General features: G+C 39.2%; 1 protein-coding gene across 1 annotated transcript; it reads right to left on the bottom strand.

Moving 5' to 3' along the window:
- Nucleotides 1–4,521: 4,521 nt before the first annotated feature.
- LOC131197981 (vomeronasal type-2 receptor 26-like) lies at nucleotides 4,522–20,185 on the bottom strand. The gene is made up of 7 exons (XM_058182489.1): nucleotides 20,161–20,185; nucleotides 17,752–17,944; nucleotides 16,776–16,953; nucleotides 14,478–15,323; nucleotides 12,903–13,130; nucleotides 9,679–9,805; nucleotides 4,522–5,417 (listed from the first exon to the last, which is right to left on the bottom strand). The coding sequence occupies exons 1-7, from the start codon at nucleotides 20,183–20,185 to the stop codon at nucleotides 4,522–4,524; spliced, it is 2,493 nt and encodes an 830-aa protein (XP_058038472.1).
- Nucleotides 20,186–20,604: the final 419 nt, after the last annotated feature.

Genomic DNA, 20,604 nt, shown 5'->3' with positions numbered 1-20,604 from the left:
TACTAATATGTCCATTAAGATTATTATATTTAATATTATTATTATATTCTTATTAGAAGATACGTTAAGAGAGAGAAATGAATAGATGTATTATTCTCATTATTATTGTTGTGTCTCGTCCGATCTCACCACAGCTGGGGCCTTCTTATCTTCTTCTGAACACGGAGGAATGTCCTAGTATGCCTCCCGGCCCCAGCCCTGGCTCCATGCCCAGACAGCCTGAAGAGGAGGAAATATCTCCAGCCCCCAGCTCTGGCTCCATGCCCAGGCAAATGGAGCAACTAGACCCCTCCCCCTCCTCCACAGCATGTGAGCCTGAGGGAGGTCAATTGCCAACAGCTGCAGACTGGAGTGACCCTCGCGTCAGAAGACTTGATAGACGGAGGCAACAGAAGGAAGGGAGGGGCAGAAGGAAGGAAGGGGCAGGCCTGGATAAGTGCTGAGTCATGGAGCCACACCCCATGGCCTATATAAAGGACCTGCTTTCTGGCATTCTCTGAGTCAGGCAAAGTCTAAACATATCTTGCTGAAGTCACTTTCTGGTCTCCTGCCTGCCCTGAGGACTTTGCTAGGACTTTGGCAGAGCTGCGGAGGCACGCCTGATTCGGATTTCCCTGACCTGGCTGTCAACGGAGGAGTGGGACACGACAATTATTGTTGTTGTTGTTGTTGTTGTTGTAGGATTAGAGAATCAATATCAATGTAATGAATACTGTTGTACATTTTGATTCTTATTGCACAGAGATATTTGTACCCAGATGACACACTGTTTAATGGAAGATGGAATGTTTAATAGAAGAACAGAATAGCATAGAATATTTATTGGCCAAGTGTGATTGGACACACAAGGAATTTGTCTTGGTGCATATGCTCTCAGTGTACATAAAAGAAAAGATACGTTCGTCAAGAATCATAAGGTACCACACTTAATGATAGTCATAGGGTACAAATAAGCAATCAAATCTTATTAGGAAACAGTCAATATAGATCTTAAGGATACCAGCAACTAGGTTACAGTCATACAATTATAAGTGGGAGGAGAGCAGTGATAGGAATGACGACAAGATTAATAGTAGTGCAGACTTAGTAAATAGTTTGACAGTGTTGAGGGAATTATTTGTTTAGCAGAGTGATGGTGTTTGGGGGAAAACTGTTCTTGTGTCAAGTTGTTCTGGTGTGCAGCACAGTTTAAGTCAAAAAATTTAAAAAAAAAAGTAAAAAGTTTTGCTCTCTAGTATCTTCAGTTGGCTTCCAACTGAGAAAACAGCCAAATTCAAATGGAAATTTCAGTCACGATTAATTAAACAACTCCTCCTCCTCCTCCTTTGTCAACTATTAAAATAGGTTGTGTGAATCTGAAAACAGTAACTGTGAGAATGACCTTAGAATACTAATGGATGATCATTTAAATATGAGATAGCAGCGTGTGGCAGCAGCCAAAGAAACTGTTTGTTGTTTAAAAAGCTAAATATTTGTTGTATAAAGAAGCATAAAATTGGTTGCAGGATTTGGGTTTGGCTAATCTAGAGAAAAGAATTAGGGGGGACATGATAGCAGTATTCCAGTGTTTGAGCGGTTGCCACAAAGAGGCGGGTGGGTGTCAATTTATATTCCAAAGCATCAGAAAGCAGGACAAGAAACAATGGATGGAAACTGATCAAGGAGAGAAGCAACCTCAAAATAAGGAGAAACTTCCTAAGAGTGACAACAATTAACCAGTGGAATAGCTTGCCAATAGCAGGGCCTCTGGTGGCTCAGCAGACTAAGTCTGTCTGTTTGCAATTACTGCAAGTTGCTTCCAATTACTGCACAGCTGCTTGCAGCTGCTTGCAACTACTGCAAGTTCAAGTCCACAGCTGCTTGCAATTACTGCAAGTTCAAGTCCCACCAGGCCCAAGGTTGACTCAGCCTTCCATCCTTTATAAGGTAGGTAAAATGAGGACCCAGATTGTTGGGGGCAATAAAAGTTGACTTTATATATAATATACAAATGGATGAAGACTATTGCATAACACTGTGTAAGCTGCCCTGAGTCTTCGGAGAAGGGCGGGATAGAAATTCAAATTTAAAAAAAAAGTTATAGGAGTTTCATCACTGGAGTCTGGATAGTCACTTTTGTTTGAGCAGGGAGCTGGACTAGAAGACACCCAAGGTCTCTTCCAGACCTATTCTGATTGATTGAGATAGAAATATTTATGCACACTTTTGCTAAGCTTCGGTATTTACTTGGTAATAAGTATATTATTGTTTATTTAGTTGCATCTGTTAAATGAAAATATATCTTGGCAAGCAGGTATTATTATTGGGGGGAATATGCTGACTCTTTAAACCAGCAGTGGTCCGCAGGAAAATTTTGGTAGTCCGCAGAAAAATTATTTGCATTCTTAATATTGCACTAAATCAGGCCTGTGGGACGGATACGTGCAATGAATGTTTGTGTTGCTGCAGAGAGTCTCCCCCTTTGAGGTCTTTTTGTGTGAGTCAGAGGGGGGGGCAGAAATTCTGACTTGGGGTCTGCTTTGGCCTACTGGTGAGGGGCTTTGGACGAAGGCTGGAGGGAAATGTCACTGGTGGCAAAGAGCTGGAGGATTTTGTTCCGGTGGGACTGCATCAAGGCCTGGAACTGGCTGACCATCTCTGCCCACTGACCTTCCAGACATTGGTATCTGGTCTTGTACTCCCAAAGGTCTTCCCTGTGCTTGGAAAGCCTATGCTTATAATCCTCAGTAAGGTGCTTCTGCTGATACTCCTTCTTGGTCAGATCCAATCTGAACTGAGCTGTTTTGCCAACTCTTTCTCATGGTGGCTGCTTAGCTGTAACAACTGCTTCCTGTTGGGGCCCTAAGGAGCCAAGGCAGGGAGGCAAGGAGTTCGCTATGCCCACCCAGTCACTTAACTATGCCCTCCAAGTCACCTAGCCATGCCCACCCAGCTAGTCATTTGGCAGATCACTTTAGTGGTCTGCAGGATTTAAAATTTTGAATTTGGTGGTCCCTGAGGTCCAAAAGCAACATAAACAACTTAGAAAGGGCTAGAAAGCACTATGAAGTGGTATATAAGTCTAAGTTCTATTGCTATTGTTATTTATATCCTCTTTTCACTCCTCTGAATTCACTTTTAGTTGTTAATCTATCACCAAAGTTTTTCTGTATTTCTCAACCATTTCCTCTCTCTCTCTCCCCTCCCATTTTGGTCTATTATTATTTTTTAAAGCAGAACAAAATGAGAAAAGAAGTTCAAACTTTATCACATTTCCTCCTCATTACCTTCCCCCTCCCTCCTTACCTTTATTTTTTTTTCATTAGTATGTCACACCTCAGGGGTGAAATGCTCCCGAATCAGACGGGATCACGCAATCCGGTAGCGATGGCGGCGGCTGGTTCGGAGGACCGGTAGCAAAAATCCCTGACCCCGCCCTCCCTGCCTCTGCTGAGCCGCACCATCTGCAGAGGTTTTTTGTTTTTTTTTACTTTTAAAAGCCAGTTTTGCTTCAGCCGAAACAGGCCTTTAAAAGTAAAAAACAGCAGAACCTTACTTGTAGAAAACATGTTTTCTACAGGTAAGAGTAGAGATTCTAAGGCTCTTACCTGATTACTAAGGAACGCATGGCTCTCTTTGCTTTACTTACGGGACCGTCTGCTGCCACCGATTGCCTCTCACCGACCCATGCACTCTCACAGGGAGGGACTCCTCAGGGTGCCGTCGGCCAGGCAATGCCGACTGGTGACACCCAGAGGAAGGGCCTTTTCTGTGGGGGCTCCCACCCTCTGGAACGAGCTTCCCCCAGGACTTCGCCGACTTCCTGACCTTCAAACCTTCCGCCGCGAGCTTAAGACACATCTATTTATTTGCGCAGGACTGGACTAGGATTTTTTAAATTTTTTTAAATTTTCAATTTGGTTTTAAATGGGGTTTTATCATTTATATTTCTATTTTAAATATTCGGCCTATTGAATAAGTTTTTTAAATCAATGTTTTATTCTGTATATATTTATGTTTTTATCTGGCTGTAAACCGCCCTGAGTCCCTAGGGAGATAGGGCGGTATAAAAGTATGAAGAAATAAATAAATAAATAAATAAATAAATTTGCAGCCAGAAAGCAGTTTCAGTTTCAGCCAGACAGCATCAATCGCTCAGCTAATCTATTTCCTCGGTGATCAACTGGCTGGCTTTTTACCCTCAGATGTGAGGCCAGTCCTTGGTCTTCATCAGCATGGAAGTTGAAGACTGATATGTAATCCTGAGGGCATCATGAGGGCATTTTTTTCATCTTAATATTTTAACTTTTAATGTTGCAACCCTACTTTTAAATTTTGTTTTAACTTATCCTTCCTTATATCTTTATATTTTGATTGACTTTTATACATATAGTCTAGTGAAAAGAAGAACCAGGGGTGTCATGATAACAGTGTTCCAATATTTGAGGGGATGCCACAAGGAAGAGGTGGTCAATATATTCTCCAAACCACCTGAAGGCAGAACAAGAAGCAATAACTTATAGTGGACCAAATAAATTGGTTTCATTTCTTTACCAGCTGTTCCTTTCTGTTCAGATCAGGCCTCAGAAGAATAATGTAACATTTGGGGGAAAAGATGCAACCCAGTAATCCAGCTGCAGAAGCCAAAATGGAGAAGATCTCCACAGCTACCATGTATTTTCCCTTGGTGCTCAGATAGGTGGGAACAAAGGATATCCAGACACTACAAAAAACCAACATGCTGAAGGTGATAAATTTGGCTTCATTAAAGCTGTCGGGTAACTTCCTAGCAAGGAAGGCAACTGAAAAGCTGACCGCAGTCAAGAATCCCAAAAAACCAAGTACAGTATAAAACATAGTGGTTGAACCTTCTTTACATTCTAGGACAATTTCTTCAGCCATGGAGTGCATGTCAGAATCTGGGAATGGGGGGGAAATTGCCAACCACACTGCACAAATGGAGAATTGTGTCAAGGAGCACGAAAGAACTATAGCGTTGGCCAGCCTTTGCCCCACCCATTTCCTCATCTTGGATCCGGGTTTGGTGGCCATGAAAGCAAGGACCACTATGATTGTTTTCCCCAATATACAAGAAAGCGCTACAGAGAAGATTAGGCCAAAAGAAGTTTGTCGCATGAGACATTTTACTTGGTCAGGTTGCCCTATGAAGAGCAAAGTGCAAAGGAAGGAAAGGAGGAGAGCAATGAGAAGAATGTAGGTGAGGTTCCGGTTGTTGGCTTTGACAATGGGGGTGTCCCGTTGCTTAATGAAGATTCCCAGGACCATAACTGAGATGAAAGAAAAGAAGGAAGCAATAGCTGTCAGGCTAATTCCCAGAGATTCTTCATGAGTCAAAAATGTGATGTGTTTTGGAATGCAAATGTTGTGAGCTTTGTTTGGGTACTGATCTTCTGAACATGGGAAGCAGTCATCTGCATCTGGAAAAGAAATTATTGCAGTCACGTGTTTAATGTTTTAGACAACAACCCACTACCCTATTGGTCATCATTTCAGAGATATTTCCTTTCCTAACAATGAGTATTTGATGATTACTTCCTCCTTCCTTCCTTCCTTCCTTCCTTCCTTCCTTCCTTCCTTCCTTCCTTCCTTCCTTCCTTCCTTCCTTCCTTCCTCCCTCCCTCCCTCCCTCCCTCCCTCCCTCCCTCCCTCCCTCCCAAATGTGAGGCTGGTCCTTGGTCTTCATCATTATGGAAGTTGAAGACTGATATGCAACCCTGGGTGTCCTGAGGGCATTCTTTTCACATTAATATTTTAGGTTTTAATGCTGCAACCCTACTTTTAAAATTTGTTTTTAACTTATATTTACTTATATCTTTATACTATGATTCACTTTTATACATAAAGTCTAATGAAAAGAAGAATAAGGGCTGTCATGATAACAGTTTTCCAATATTTGAAGGGATGCCACAAGGAAGAGGCGGTCAATCTATTCTCCCAAGCATCTGAAGGTAGGACAAGAAGCAGTGGATGGAAACTAATCAAGGAGAGAAACAACTTACAACAAAGGAGAAATTTTCTGACAGGGATAACAATGAATCCAGTAGGTGCTTCAACATTGGAAGCTTTTAAGAAGATATTAGATAACCACTTGTCTGAAAAGGTATAGGGTTCCCTGCTTGAGCTAGGAGTCGGACTAGAAGACCTCCACGGTCCCTTCAAACTCTGTTATTCTGTTATACTAAGATATTTATTTATGTATTTACTTACTTACCGTCAACTTCTGGACCTCCGAACCTTCCGTCGCGAGCTTAAAACACATTTATTCATCTGCGCAGGACTGGACTAGATTTTAAATTTATAGTGGTTTTAATTGGTTTTAATATTTATACTATTTTTTAATAATTTGGCTTTTAGAATAAGTTTTTTAATGGTTATCTTAATTTGTACATATATGTTTTTACTTGCCTGTGAACCGCCCTGAGTCCTTCGGGAGATAGGGCGGTATACAAATATGAATAAATAAATAAATAAATAAATAAATAAATAAATAAATAAACTTACTTATTTATTAAATTTATATTTCCATCTATTGGCACATGGCGACTCAAGGCAGTGTACAAGAATATAAAAATCTTATATAAAAAAAGAAAATTAATAAAAGAGACAATCATATAATATATTAATAAAATAATATAATAAAATAAACCCCACCCTGATGACAATATATCACACAAACCATTTAATGGGCTCCATCCCGCTCAGGTTTTTCAGCATCAGAGTGGGGGCCATTCTAATCTCTGGGGGAATGATGTTCCAGAGAGAGGGAGCCACCATGGAGAAGGCCGTTCTTCCAAGTTTCACCAGGTGTGTCTCTCTAGGGGATGGGGCCCACAACATTCCTTGCCTCCCTGCTCTGGTGGGTCCAGTAGATTTTACTGGCAAGAGACGGTCCCTCAGATAACCTGGTCCCAAGCTATCAAGTTCTTTAAAGGTGACAACCAGCACATTTTAATTGCACATGGAAGCAAATTGGCAACCAATGCAGCTCCCACAGGAGAGGTCATACATGTGCACAATGAGATCTGCACAAAACCATGTGGGCCCTGTGTTTTATTTTGCATTTTGCACCAACTGTAGCTTCCGGATTGTTATGTCCTCCTCACCTCCATCCAAACGATGGCTTAATTAGCCGGCTCTTATCAGCTCTGGCAGCAAAAGAGTCAGCATCTGCCAAGAACCCTCGTTAGCTGCCAAGACACTGGTTAGTCACAACCTTCAACTCTAGTCAATCCGTGGATTTGCCTGATACAAAGAGACACACCAGCTCTTGCTGGGGTGTGGCTTCATGACTCAGCACTTCCTAGGCCTGCCCCTCCCCTGCTTCTGTTGTTCTCTTCTCTCCTGCCTACAAAACCTGGGATTGAGCCAAGCCTGATTACTGTCAGCTGGGTCTGCAGGCGTGGCCTGGGGGGGGGGGTAAAAGAGTCAGGGGATGGGGAGAAACGGACTCAAGCTCAATCCCTCCAAGATGGAGTGGCTGTGGATGCCGGCACCCCGGTACAGTCAGCTGCATCCGCAGCTGACTGTCGGGGTCGAGTTAGTGGCCCCAAAGGAGGTGGTTCACAACTTGGGCGTCCTCCTGGATGGACGGCTGTCCTTTGACGAACATCTGGCGGCCGTCTCCAAGAGGGCCTTTTATCAAGTTCGCTTGGTTCGCCAGCTGCGTCCCTTCCTTGACCAGGATGCCTTATGCACAGTCACTCACGCTCTGGTTATGTCTAGGTTGGATTACTGCAATGCTCTCTACATGGGGCTGCCCTTGAGGTGCACCCGGAGGCTACAGTTAGTCCAGAATGCGGCTGCACGAGTAGTAACGGGAACCGCTCGTGGCTCACACGTAACATCATTACTCCGTAGTCTGCACTGGCTTCCTGTGGTTTTTCGGGTGCGCTTCAAGATCTTGGTTACCACCTTTAAAGCGCTTTATGGCTTAGGACCCGGGTACTTACGAGACCGCCTGCTGTTACCCTTTGCCTCCCACTGACCCGTGCACTCTCACAGAGAGGGTTTCCTCAGGGTGCCGTCCGCCAAACAGTGTCGGCTGGCGGCCCCCAGGAGTAGGGCCTTCTCTGTGGGGGCAGCGACGCTCTGGAATGAACTTCCCCCTGGCCTACGTCAAGTGCCTGATCTTCGGACCCTCCGTCGTGAGCTCAAAACACACTTATTTATTCAAGCGAGACTGGCATAATAGTGTTGGATTTTAAATTTGGGGTTTTGCTAATATTTTAAAATTTTAAAATCTAATTTTTTAATTATCAGCCTTTTATAATCTGCTATGTTTTAAATGTTGTTTTAATTGTATATATTTTGTGTTTTATCTTTGGCTGTACACCACCCTGAGTCCTTCGGGAGAAGGGCGGTATAAAAATTTAATAAATAAATAAAATAAATAAGGGGAAGGAGGCCTCGTTATCTCTTTCACTTCGCCTGCTTCTGGCTCCTGGAGCTGATCCAGGGAGGCCGGTGCTTCCGAGGTAAGTCCTGATGGCCCTTCCCCCTCACTGTCCAAGTCACTTTCTGGCAGCAGGTCCGGCTCCAAGGCACTTTCGGGCATGGGGCCAGGTTCGGGGGCGGGAGCCACAACGCGGATGCTCTTTTAGAGAATGTTTCAATAGTCAAGACAGGAAGGCCATAACCATCACCTGCTCTTTGTGCAAGAGTCGCAGGTCCAAGAGAACCCCCAGATTATGCACAGGTTCTATTTGGGGTAAAACTACCCCATCCAATACCTAAGGTAGCAATTATCCCTGGGCCAAAGAATCCTACACCCAGAGCCACTTGCAAGGGTTTAGTTTCAACCCGTTGCTCCACATCCAGCCCCTAAGAGTCTCCAAGCACTGTCAGAGGGAGGACACAGCACCGCTTAACTCACCACAGGCTGAGACATACAGCTGAGTATCATCAGCATATTGATGATACCTCAGTCCATGGTGATGGATGATCTAACCCAGTAGCTTCATACAAATGTTGAATGGGAGCAGAGAGAATATGTAAAAACTGTAAGCTGTCCAGATTCACTTAATTCAGAAGATGGTAGAGAAATGTGATACATACATAAAAACATAATCTAAATTTAAATTATTGTTTGTTTCCCAAACTACACTGTCAAGAATTTATGCTTGCTGAACTAACTGAGATCTCTCCTTTACCATTTATTTTAAATCTTTCTGAATTGCAATTCCCAAAATGATAGTTTGGTTCATTCCAACCAATCTTGAAATTTCTTTACTTTCATAGAAACCATAGGCCAACAGATTTATTTTTATGGTCTGGTTTATCTTGATTGATTTAACAATCAGTAAGTGGAACAACTTGCCTGCAGAAGTTGTGAATGCTCCAACACTGGAAATTTTTAAGAAAATGTTGGATAGCCATTTGTCTGAAATGGTGAAGGGTTTCCTGCCTCGGCAGGGGGTTGGACTAGAAGACCTCCAAGGTCCCTTCCAACTCTGTTATTATCTTATATTATATCTTTCCCTAAGTAAAAAAAGATGACATGATAGTTAAATAGACTCCTAAGTAATCAACATCTCTCCTGAATTATGGACAAATGAATTATATTAAATGAATTATGGACAAATTTGTAAAGAGATGGTAAACTATTGTTTATAATTAAAGAGTAATATAAGGCATTGCACAAAATACATAGCAATGAAATCTCTGCTTTAGAACTCTTACCTGTCTTGTCTGAAATTTTCCCTTCTGGACATTTAAGGCAATCATAGCAGCAAAAGGGCCTTCCTTCTATTATCATTTTGCTGTAACCTGATAAGCATGGAGGATTGCACAGAGAAAATGGCTGTACCTATTGGACATTAAGAAGGAAAATTGAGAAATTATTACTTAACGTTTCAGGAATTCTTGCATCTGAAGAACTGGATTTGACCAGTATTTAAGGCATATACAGTGGTACCTTGGAACTCAGCTGCTTTGAAACTCATTGAATTCATCATTTGTTTGGTACTCAATGCACAAGCTGAAACTGGTTGATGTTGGCTATCTTGTGACTCACAGCCTTATTCCTTATGAGAAAAAAGTGTTGTTGTTGTTTATCATCAATTTTGGTACCTCCCGGTACCCTCCCGGTACCTGGTTTACTCATTGCACCTCCCAGAATCAATTATCAATGACTACTGAGGTATCATTGTATTAACAAAATATTGTGAAACAGGCCAGAAACACACCTTGGGAGAAGCAAGCAACCTTAGTCATCTTACAAACAACACTTAAGATATGAGAAATGCAACTCTATTGCAAGAATATGATGTTCGGTAAATGTTTACCAATTAAATAAATGCACAGGCTGGATGTTGGGTTTATTTATTTATTTATTTATTAAATTTTTATACCGCCCTTCTCCCGAAGGACTCAGGGCGGTTCACAGCCAGATAAAACAACAATGAATAAATACAAAGTAAAATAATAATTAAAAAACTTATTAAATATGGCCCTAAGTTAAAATACATTTAAAACAATAAAACCCACTAAATAAAATTAAAACCGAATAAAACATCTAAAATTCTATGCCAGTCCTGCGCGAATAAATAAATATGTCTTCAGCTTGCGGCGAAAGGTCCGAAGGTCAGGAAGTTGACGAAGTCCTGGGGGAAGTTCGTTCCAGAGGGTGGGAGCCCCCACAGAGAAGGCCCTTCCCCTGGGGGCCACCAGCCGACATTGCTTGGCTGACGGTACCCTGAGGAGTCCCTCCCTGTGACAGCACACGGGTCAATGGGAGGCAAACGGTGGCAGTAGGCGGTCCCGTAAGTAACCCGGTCCTAACCCATGGAGAGCTTTAAAGGTGATAACCAACATCTTGGGTTGGCCATGTTGTACAAAGCATATATCCTATGACAGCCATGTGACAGAAAGTGGTATAATTTAGGAAGTGCACCATATAGGTTATTTTTTAAGACTCTTTTGTTATTTGTATAATCAAGCAAGATGTCCTTTATCACAGTTGGTGAAATGATGAACAGAGTCCTCAGAAAGGATTCATTTCTCAAATGAAATTATGTCTTAATGGCTCCAAGGATCTTCTTTACTGTCTACTTGAAAGAATGCTTAATTGCTTCCTTGGAAGAATGGCTAACTAAATTGTGAAAGTATTCTTCCATATCAAGAATAAATTTGTATTTAAAAATTTGACGTTCATTCTAACTGGAAATCATCCTTGCACTATAACATTATAAAAGAAGTTAAATCACAACCAAAAGTCTGTCTTTGAACTTCATGGAAAATTAGATTTCCAGTATTTTTATTTATTTATTTATTTATTTATTTTATTTCATTTCATTTTGTCATAAACAAAACATCAACATAAGAAAATCAACACATTATAAAAGAAAAATATATATATAAGCAAAAGTATCCAACAACCATGTTAATTTGTTATAACGAAAGGGAACAATAGGACAGGAACGGTAGGCACATTTGCTGATTCCATGCATTGCATTTATAGCTTTACTTGGTGATTTATACTATGTTAACTAGGTATCTCCAATTTAAAGCTCCAAACAATTTTCAGACAGATATTTTACAATAACATGATTTATGCCATATTTATAAACAGTAGGTATTTTAACCTTTGGCTATCAACCAGTATCTTATTATCTTTACTTTGTTATTTTACTTCTCTTCCGCTACTTTTGCTTATATATATATTTAAAAATGTTTTTCTAAAAAGTAATATGGTATCTGGGTTAGTCACCTAGTCATCAAATTTTAATTAAATATTTCTAATGTGTTTGGAATCTACTTTTCTCTGAAGTCCATGTTAATTTCTGCTAATGCCAAATCTGGATCTACTGACCAAGTCAAATCAGAACCCTGAAAGATGTATGTCAGGGGCGGTGATGGAAAGCTCCGCCCACACACCCGGATCACGGAGACTGCACATGTGCAGAAGGTTCTGTGCATGCGCAGAAGGGCTGACCGCAAGTGAAGCAAGCACACACACTCACAGTTCTGAACCAATAGAAAAGGTAAGTGGATCGCACTACTGATGTATGTAGTCTCCTCTTCTGGAAATGTCTTAAACTTTGAGGCACATGAAGTTGCAAACCATTCTATATTCAAATATGCTATGAAAATCCGATCATCCTGGGTCACCGTTTCAGAATCATTTATTTATTCAGTTTTAAGATAAATTAAGCACTCAAGAGAATCTTGTACGTTCAGAGACACTGCATGATGCTAATTAAATGAAGCTGGCTTCGTAATAGGGGTCTTTGGTGACTGGTAGGAAAACTGTTAATATACTTGTATCTGTTACACAGGGGATGTCGCAGATTGCAATTTTTAGGAAGCTGAGTGTTACTAAAGTGTGCCACTTTGCATAGTGTTGCTATTTGAGGTCCTGCTTCTAAAACTCCAACTTTCCAGGAAATCATGTAAACTCAGGGACAGAGTTTTTCTTTATATTTTGTAAATCCCCCTTGATAGAAATCTGTCTTCTAATCAGTGCAAATATTTTGCATTTTTTTTTGTTGTTTTTTTTTGTTTACATTTATACCCCGCCCTTCTCCGAAGACTCAGGGCGGCTTACAGTGTATAAGGCAATAGTCTCATTCTATTTGTATATTTTTACAAAGTCAACTTATTGCCCCCCCAACAATCTGGGTCCTCATTTTACCTACCTTATAAAGGATGGAAGGCTGAGTCAACCTTGGGCCGGGCTCGAACCTGCAGTAATTGCAGGCTACTGTGTTCTTAATAACAGGCTTTACCAGCGTGAGCTAAACCGGCCCTTGGTTCTTTATTTTAGGGCTATCGTATTCATGAGTCACTTTGAAAAAACAGTCATTGTATTCCTGTAATTCCTAAAAGAACTTTCTGAAAATTGAAGCACTAAGTAAAAATAAAATGAATTATTCACCATGGTTTAATATTGGTGCCAAAACTACCTGATTAAACATGGCAGGCCAGATGATCTCCTCTGCAGAAATAGTAAGAATATTTTCAGGGAGAGTCACTGGAACTATCTTTCCAATTTTGATTCGATGAAATGATTGGTTTGGGAAGGTGACCCAGTTGATAACATCAAATCCAGTTGCTAGCTCTCCTCTTTCGTCAAAGGAAACCATTTCTCCAGCACTATTGTTAAATGAAACAGCTTTCAGATACCAATGGAACTAAATGGAAATCATTAAAAGAGATTTACAACTGGAAATAATGAGCAAGTATGAATGAAGGATCTTTCATAAATTAGGTGTTATAAGGCAGACCAATCAGTAAATATAATATGAGGAATATTTATTGTTATGAGGTATGATAACATTAACTTGAATACCTGCAGGAATTTCCTTCTATTGCAGAACTAGTCTCTCTCTCACTCTTTCTTCTTTCCTGGTACTAAATTGGCATTTACTTTTTTTTAACAGTCTTTCTAATGACTTTTGCATCCTTTCTAAAAAGCATTTAGGTATTTCAAATTCCTTTAGTATTCTCATGCATGTTGGAAGCATGCATGAGATAATATTATAATATATGTCAGTTGGACCAATAATGTTGACTCTTAATGGCACCCTAGTTACATGCTGTTGCTCACAAGCTCTGGTGTACTAAAATATTGTAAGCATATGATCTATAAAGAGCCAACAAAAAAATTGTTGTGGTCTGTTTATTTATCACTCTTTAATGCCATCTTTTTTTTCATATGAATTTCATATTCTTCTCTTCACTGTGGAATCAAGAAGCAGGACCCCAAACAAATAATCAAGACTCACTGCAACTCAATGCCCTTCCTTCCTTCCTTCCTTCCTTCCTTCCTTCCTTCCTTCCTTCCTTCCTTCCTTCTTTCCTTCCTTCCTTCCTTCCTTCCTTCCTTCCTCCCTCCCTCCCTCCCTCCCTCCCTCCCTCCCTCCCTCCCATAATCTTCTCCTCACTGTGAAATCAGAACCAAAGCAAATAATCAAACATAATTACTGTATTCATTGTTAATGTAGGACACTGAAAAAATTCCATCCAGAAACTAATGAAGGGAATTTCTGCAGAGCTTATATTTCAAAAAGGAGGGCAAAATGATGCTTACATACCTATTCATAAATAATTACATAATAGATCTCAAGTTACTTCCAGCTTTCCTGTTATATAAAGAGAACAATGATCTTACTTAGAAGAAGCATTTCCATCAAACGTTTCAGAGGTTCCTAGTGGAATGTTTTGATAGAACTATCACAAACCACTGTGGGACACAAAGACACATTCCTTATATCCTATTAAACAGCCCCATTTATTTGGAAACTGTTTTACCCCACACTCTTCCAAAACTCCTCTTGAATTAACATTTGACATAACCTTCTTCTCATTGTGTATTGTTTAGTGTTATCCGAAATTATTATTTGAAGTTCTGACATATCACTTATGAGTTAGTTCAGCTTCAGAATACACTTCTTAGTTATTCAACTCCAAAATACTAGCTGAACATTTGTATTACTGGCCCTTATATAAAGGTGTATTTTCATTCATGTCGTTTTTACCTGCCAAGACTGTTGATTGAGTTCCCAAGCATTTCCTCTTTTTCTGCTCTTAGATGAAAGCATAGCTTGCAGAGCATGGGCCACTGCATAGACAGCATTGAAAATGCTATAACTTTGCCCAGTTATACTAGATTCAAGCACAGATTCAGGAAGGGTCTCCAGTGACTCCTCACCAGTGCATTGATTGTCACTGTCCTCATCTAACCCAGCATTTGGGAAAGAACATTCAAATGCACTTTCCCAAAACACTCTTGTCAAACTGTCCTCTTCTTCTGAAGAAGGCTTTCTCATCTGAATAAATTTCTTAAACCCTAATATTTCCTTGGAGGAAACTGCCAATGATAGTGCACCATGGATGAAATCCAGGCCCCTGTATCTTTGAAAGGGGATTGATGTGAATTCCATCTGTGCTGGCATGACCCAAACTTTATCTTTTCTCTTCATTGGCATGTCTTCATATTCTGAAATAAATGGCAACATTCTAAAAACAGTCATGTCCTCATTTTCACAATATATGATTACAACGTTGGCAGTACTTCTCATAATAGCCTGATACAGCAAAACATAACCATTAAGTTGAATTTCAACATCCTTGGCAACAGATTCCTTTGGCATTTCTTCCATGAAATCAAAACAGATGCCTTTCTTAGAAAATATATCAAGCCTGTTCTGTATGAACCTCTTCCCCTTTTCACGGTTTTGGACAATGAGCCCAATCCATTTCCACTGGAAGTGAAGCAACAATTGGATCAGCCCCGTAATTTGAAGGTCTTCATTTGGAAATAATTGATGGAACAAAGCAGCTTGTATGTTGTCATCTATCTCTGCAGTTGAACCATATATGAGCTAAGAAAAAAGAAGAAATTAGAGTATATACTTCCAAATCACTTATGTCTATTTTAAGGATCGTATTTAAATATTAAATATTAAATATTAAATTCTCCAGGCAAGGCCAGAATTGATTACCATTTGCATATTCCAGTACAATTTCTATGATAATTGTTTCTTTTTGTTTTAATAATCAAAGCTCCAGAAATATATGAACTGCAAGAATGAATACGAATCTCTGGATTATGCTATGTTTACACATCTTTCAATGACATTTAAAACTACCAACAATGCGGCTACCCTTCAAAAAGACCTTGACTTTGTGTCAGAATGGTCAAAAAATTGGCAACTCCAAATCTCAACCAGCAAATGCTTTGTCTTACACATTGGAAAAAAGAACCAGAACACTAAATACTAGCTTGATGGACATTACCTTGTAGATGACCCTCACCCCATCAAAGACCATGGAGTTTTCATATCAAACGATCTAAGTGCCAAAGCCCACTGCAACTACATCGCCAAAAAAGCTTTAAGAGTTGTAAATTTAATCTTGTGTAGCTTCTTCTCCAGAAAGATTACACTACTAACCAGAGCATATAAAACATTTGCTAGACCAATTCTTGAATACAGCTCGCCTGTCTGGAACCCACACCTCATTTTGGACATTAATACAATTGAGCGTGTCCAGAAATATTTTACAAGAAGAGTTCTCCACTCCTCTGATCACAATAAAATACCTTATGCCACCAGACTTGAAATCCTGGGATTAGAAAATTTAGAACTCCACCACCTTCGGCATGACCTGAGTATAAAATCATCTGTTGCAATGTCCTTCCTGCCGAAGACTACTTCAGCATCAATCGCAACAATATACGAGCACACAATAGATTTAAACTTAAAGTGAACCGCTCCAATCTTGATTGTAGAAAATATGACTTCAGTAACAGAGTTGTTAATGCCTGGAATGCACTACCTGACTCTGTGGTCTCTTCCCAAAATCCCCAAATCTTTAACCAAAGACTATCTACTGTTGACCTCACCCCATTCCTAAGAGGTCTGTAAGGGGCGTGCATAAGAGCACTAGCGTGCCTACCATTCCTGTCCTAATGTTCCCTTTGATTGTATCCAATTCGTATGTTTATTTCATGTTTATACTTAAAATAAAATAAATAAAAATAAATAAATAAATAAATAAATAAATAAATAAATAATTTACCCTGTAAATTAGGTATACATAACTTTCTAGCATTTTGAATCATTCCTCTCTTTCCCACCCTGGATGAAATGTATTTTGATGTATAGCTTGATTGTGATTTTAACTACATGAGGCAATGTTGGTTATCCTTTTGTTTCAATGTTTCTGACACTAATAGCATTCATAAAAATAAAAGTTTGGAATAGAAATTAATTAAATCAAGCAAGAAGTACTGTATTTAGATTTGACTTCTTTTTTTATGGGATGGCTCTTACCTGTGGGATCTTATATATGTTCAGAATGTTTGACATGAACTGACCAATGTAAGCATTATGTCCTGCAATCACAGATATTACATTGTCCTTGAGGTCACATTTGTAGTTTGGGATGAATCTTCCCTTTGTAGAGAGAAGATCCAAGGTAGCCAAATAGATCCATCTTGCCAGGATGTAGCTATTGGACATATGGATACCGAGGGTCATATTAGGCAGGATCTTGGAATCCTCATTGATTTCTTTGATTGCAAATTCCAATGCCAAGATGTGCTGGTAGTTTTGCATATGAAACCTGAAATGAGTTTAGAACAACTGTAGCCACATCTGGAATTGGCTGCATTGTAATTATATCACACAAGTTTAGATTGTAGAGGCCACAAGCAGTCATACAGGCAGATGCACTAGTACCAAACAAACCATTTGTTTAAAATATTCAAGAAAGAGGTCAAAGCAATATAACTATCCATATGCATTGTGCTATCCAATTGCACAATGCAATAAACATCAATAATTAGGTTCCCCCCCTTAATTTGGAGGTTCAGATTTAATTTTACTTCCTACCCCAATATTCTACTTGACTTATACAACACAGTGGAAATTTCTGAGGAATATTTGATATAATATCTGCAGGTAGGACTAACTGCAATTATGCACACCTTAATATATTGCTGGTATGAAGCAATGCTCTGCAGGCAATTATTTCATTTGTACTTCATTGAGTTAAAGCCATATGAAAAAAAAGTATTAAAATTATACTGATTCCTGCTAAAATGGTACTGAAGCAGGTATTATAAGCCATAGAAATAAAAACACATTGGAAAATAACTTGTGAAAGAGATGGAAATTGAAGCAATATTATTGAGAAATAATAGTGCTGGATAGGCAATTTAACATTCACCCTCTATCCTAATTCAGTCATGTCACAGGCTTTAACTTTTTTCTTTATTTGCAATATTTAAAAACAGGATTTCCATACATGAAATCATCAACCAGTTCATCTGATGGACTTCTTCTGAATGTTACTTCATCAGATATCATGTAAACTTGAGACGAAATGCCCGCAATGACCAAATCTTCTGAATGATATCGCTTGTGCTGAATAAAAGGTTGATTTCCTACAGAACATTTAGCAAGGGTTTCATCAGCTTCTAAATAGAAGTACCATATGGCTACACATGAAAAGAATAATATCATTTTGGAGACCAATTTATCTCTCAGCCGTCTGTTCACTCCCTTAGAATTAGGCATTTCAAATAGTACAGCCTGAGATACAGTGTTCCATGAGGCTGCTTTAAAATAAAGGTTTACTTTTTAAAAAAATCAGAATGACAGGACTTTGTCTGTATCCTTGGAGAAAAAAGAATATCGCATTTTTGTTGCTGTGGAAATACATTACGTTTAATATTTTCCGTAACTCCTTAGAGATTGAAAACAAGAATGCATAACTGATAATGACTGTACAGGTCTAGACATGCTCAAACTGACTTGTGATACGCAGGCTATTGTAACCTGGAATTAAGGACAAAATAATAGTGACGGGGATGGAAAGCACTAAATGAGAAATGTAAAAGGTTTCTTCTCCAGCATCTGCAGTTGGCTTCCAACTGAGAAAACAGCTGAATTCAAATGAAAATTTCAGTCATGATTAATTAAACAACAAAGTAAATCAAATCAAATTGCATTCAATGAAATTTGGATCTCACTATTACGAATCATCTTTCACTTCGGATATTCTAAAAATAATAAAATTAATCAAAGTACTGGTATTGTCTAATTTTTGTTTGATATCCCTTTTGGTCACCAATGTGTTTATTTGTGTCACACTTACATTATGAGCATTAGCACTGCATACATAATTCTTCAATGCAGATTTTCCCTTTTGGGGAAATCAATAACAGAAGTAGAATTTACTTCTATTTCTTGGCACATTTCGGGCATTCCCTCCTCTTCTATCTGGGTCCTTGATTGAAGTCCAATTTCAGAGAGACAGAGAGATACAGAGAGGAAGAGAGAGGGAGGCAGAGGAGAGAGAGAGGGAGGGAGGGAGGGAGGGAGGGAGGGAGAGAGAGAGACCCATACACTTTATGTGTATATACATACACATAAATATAAATGTATAAATCTATACATACATAGATCTTTTCCAAACTTTGATGTTTCAGTAAAAGAGAATATTTGTAGCCAAGGGTTGAACTGTGGACCGTAGTGCTCTCTGAGCTTGGTTATTTTCTTGCAGATTTTTCATTAAATTAGTCATCTGTACTACAAAAAAGTGGGGTTTGCTCTCATTGTATATAGTGGCTAGCCCTGTCAGTGAGACCTTCATGATTCCTAGATTAGGCTGTTGTTTATTGTTAGCTTGTTTGACTGCATTACTAGTTTGTTGATTGGACTTGTTTACTTGATTGTTGGTTTAGCATTAATCTTTCTGTTGATTGCTGGTGACAAGGTATTTTAAACTTATTGTTTTCTTTTTGGCTTTTTGATTGTCTCTTTTGAATGGTATATAGTTGTTGTTACCTCTCTATGCATGTTTGGACTTGCTTCATCTCTGATTCTCAGTTGAAACTATGATTTCCCTCTTAAAACTTTGGCTAAGTCATTCCATGTGTTCTGACATGGAAATCATTAAGAGTTTATTGCAAAAATCAAATCCAGAAAGCACACACAGCAGACTGATGCAGCAGGATTCATTACCTTCTTTACACACATAACAAATAATTTACAATACCAACAGCAGATTTCTTCCAATGTGGTAGTTCAGCAGAGAGACAAGACCAAACTTGTTTGCTAGACTCAGAGCTGAGCAGAGAGCTAAGCCATGCCCAGACTCCTTCCATGCCCTCATTGGCTGACCCAGTTGCCATGCCTATTCATTGGCTGACCTTGTTACCATGTCTATTCATTGGCTAACCTTGTTACCATGTCTTCCCAGTCATGAATATTCTGACAGAAATTAATATGGAAATTAAGGCACTTTGATCATGTCTTCTGATGATGATTGCTAGTTGGTGTTCATGGATGCACTTTACTAGTCTTCTGACTTTTGTTCTAGACAGGGCCTGTTACACTATATGTTGTATATACTATATGTTGCATTTCTACTCTGGGACTGCTGGGTCTTTTGCTTTACTTTGGATGCTTTGGGGGGCTTTAACTGGCTTATAAGATACAGTAAAGCCACCTGGTTTGCATTTTGCTATATATTATTTACTCTTGTAAGTAATTGTAAGTTGTGTCAGTGATTTGTTTTATGAAATGTACATTGACAAGTAGATAATATTATGGAAATGCCAAAACTGCTGAAAGATTTCAATCCCTAATCCTAGAAATACTTACACATATATCCCCTTTTTATTTTCTCAGTTCTGTTTTAGACATTTACCTATTGCCAAAAGATTTATCATCATTTTTCCAAATTCATCTTTTTCTCTCTTTTCTTATGTCTTTGGGTTATTAAATTTTTTAATGGTTGTAAAAAATGGCAAAAACCAGGGTCAAATTTTATTTCTCACATTTAATAATAACAATAACAGAGTTGGAAGGCTCCTTGGAGGTCTTCCCCTGCCCAGGCAGGAAACCCTACACCATTTCAGACAAATGGTTATCCAACATTTCTCCTTCTTTCCCTTCATTTTTTCATTAGCTTTTACCTTCTGGTTTTCCTATGGGTCTCTCTTTTCTATGACAAACTTAAATAATTATTATAGCAGCTACATTACATTTCTCTATTTCTCACAAAATATCCCCCAATCGGATGTGAAAAGAAACCAATCGATAAGGACTGCATTCCATATTTTATTCTTGCACACTTGTTTTCAATCAATTC

The sequence above is a fragment of the Ahaetulla prasina genome, chromosome 4 (assembly GCF_028640845.1).
Source record: "Ahaetulla prasina isolate Xishuangbanna chromosome 4, ASM2864084v1, whole genome shotgun sequence".
Lineage (NCBI taxonomy): Eukaryota > Metazoa > Chordata > Lepidosauria > Squamata > Colubridae > Ahaetulla > Ahaetulla prasina.
This window is presented reverse-complemented; position numbering and strand designations above follow the sequence as displayed.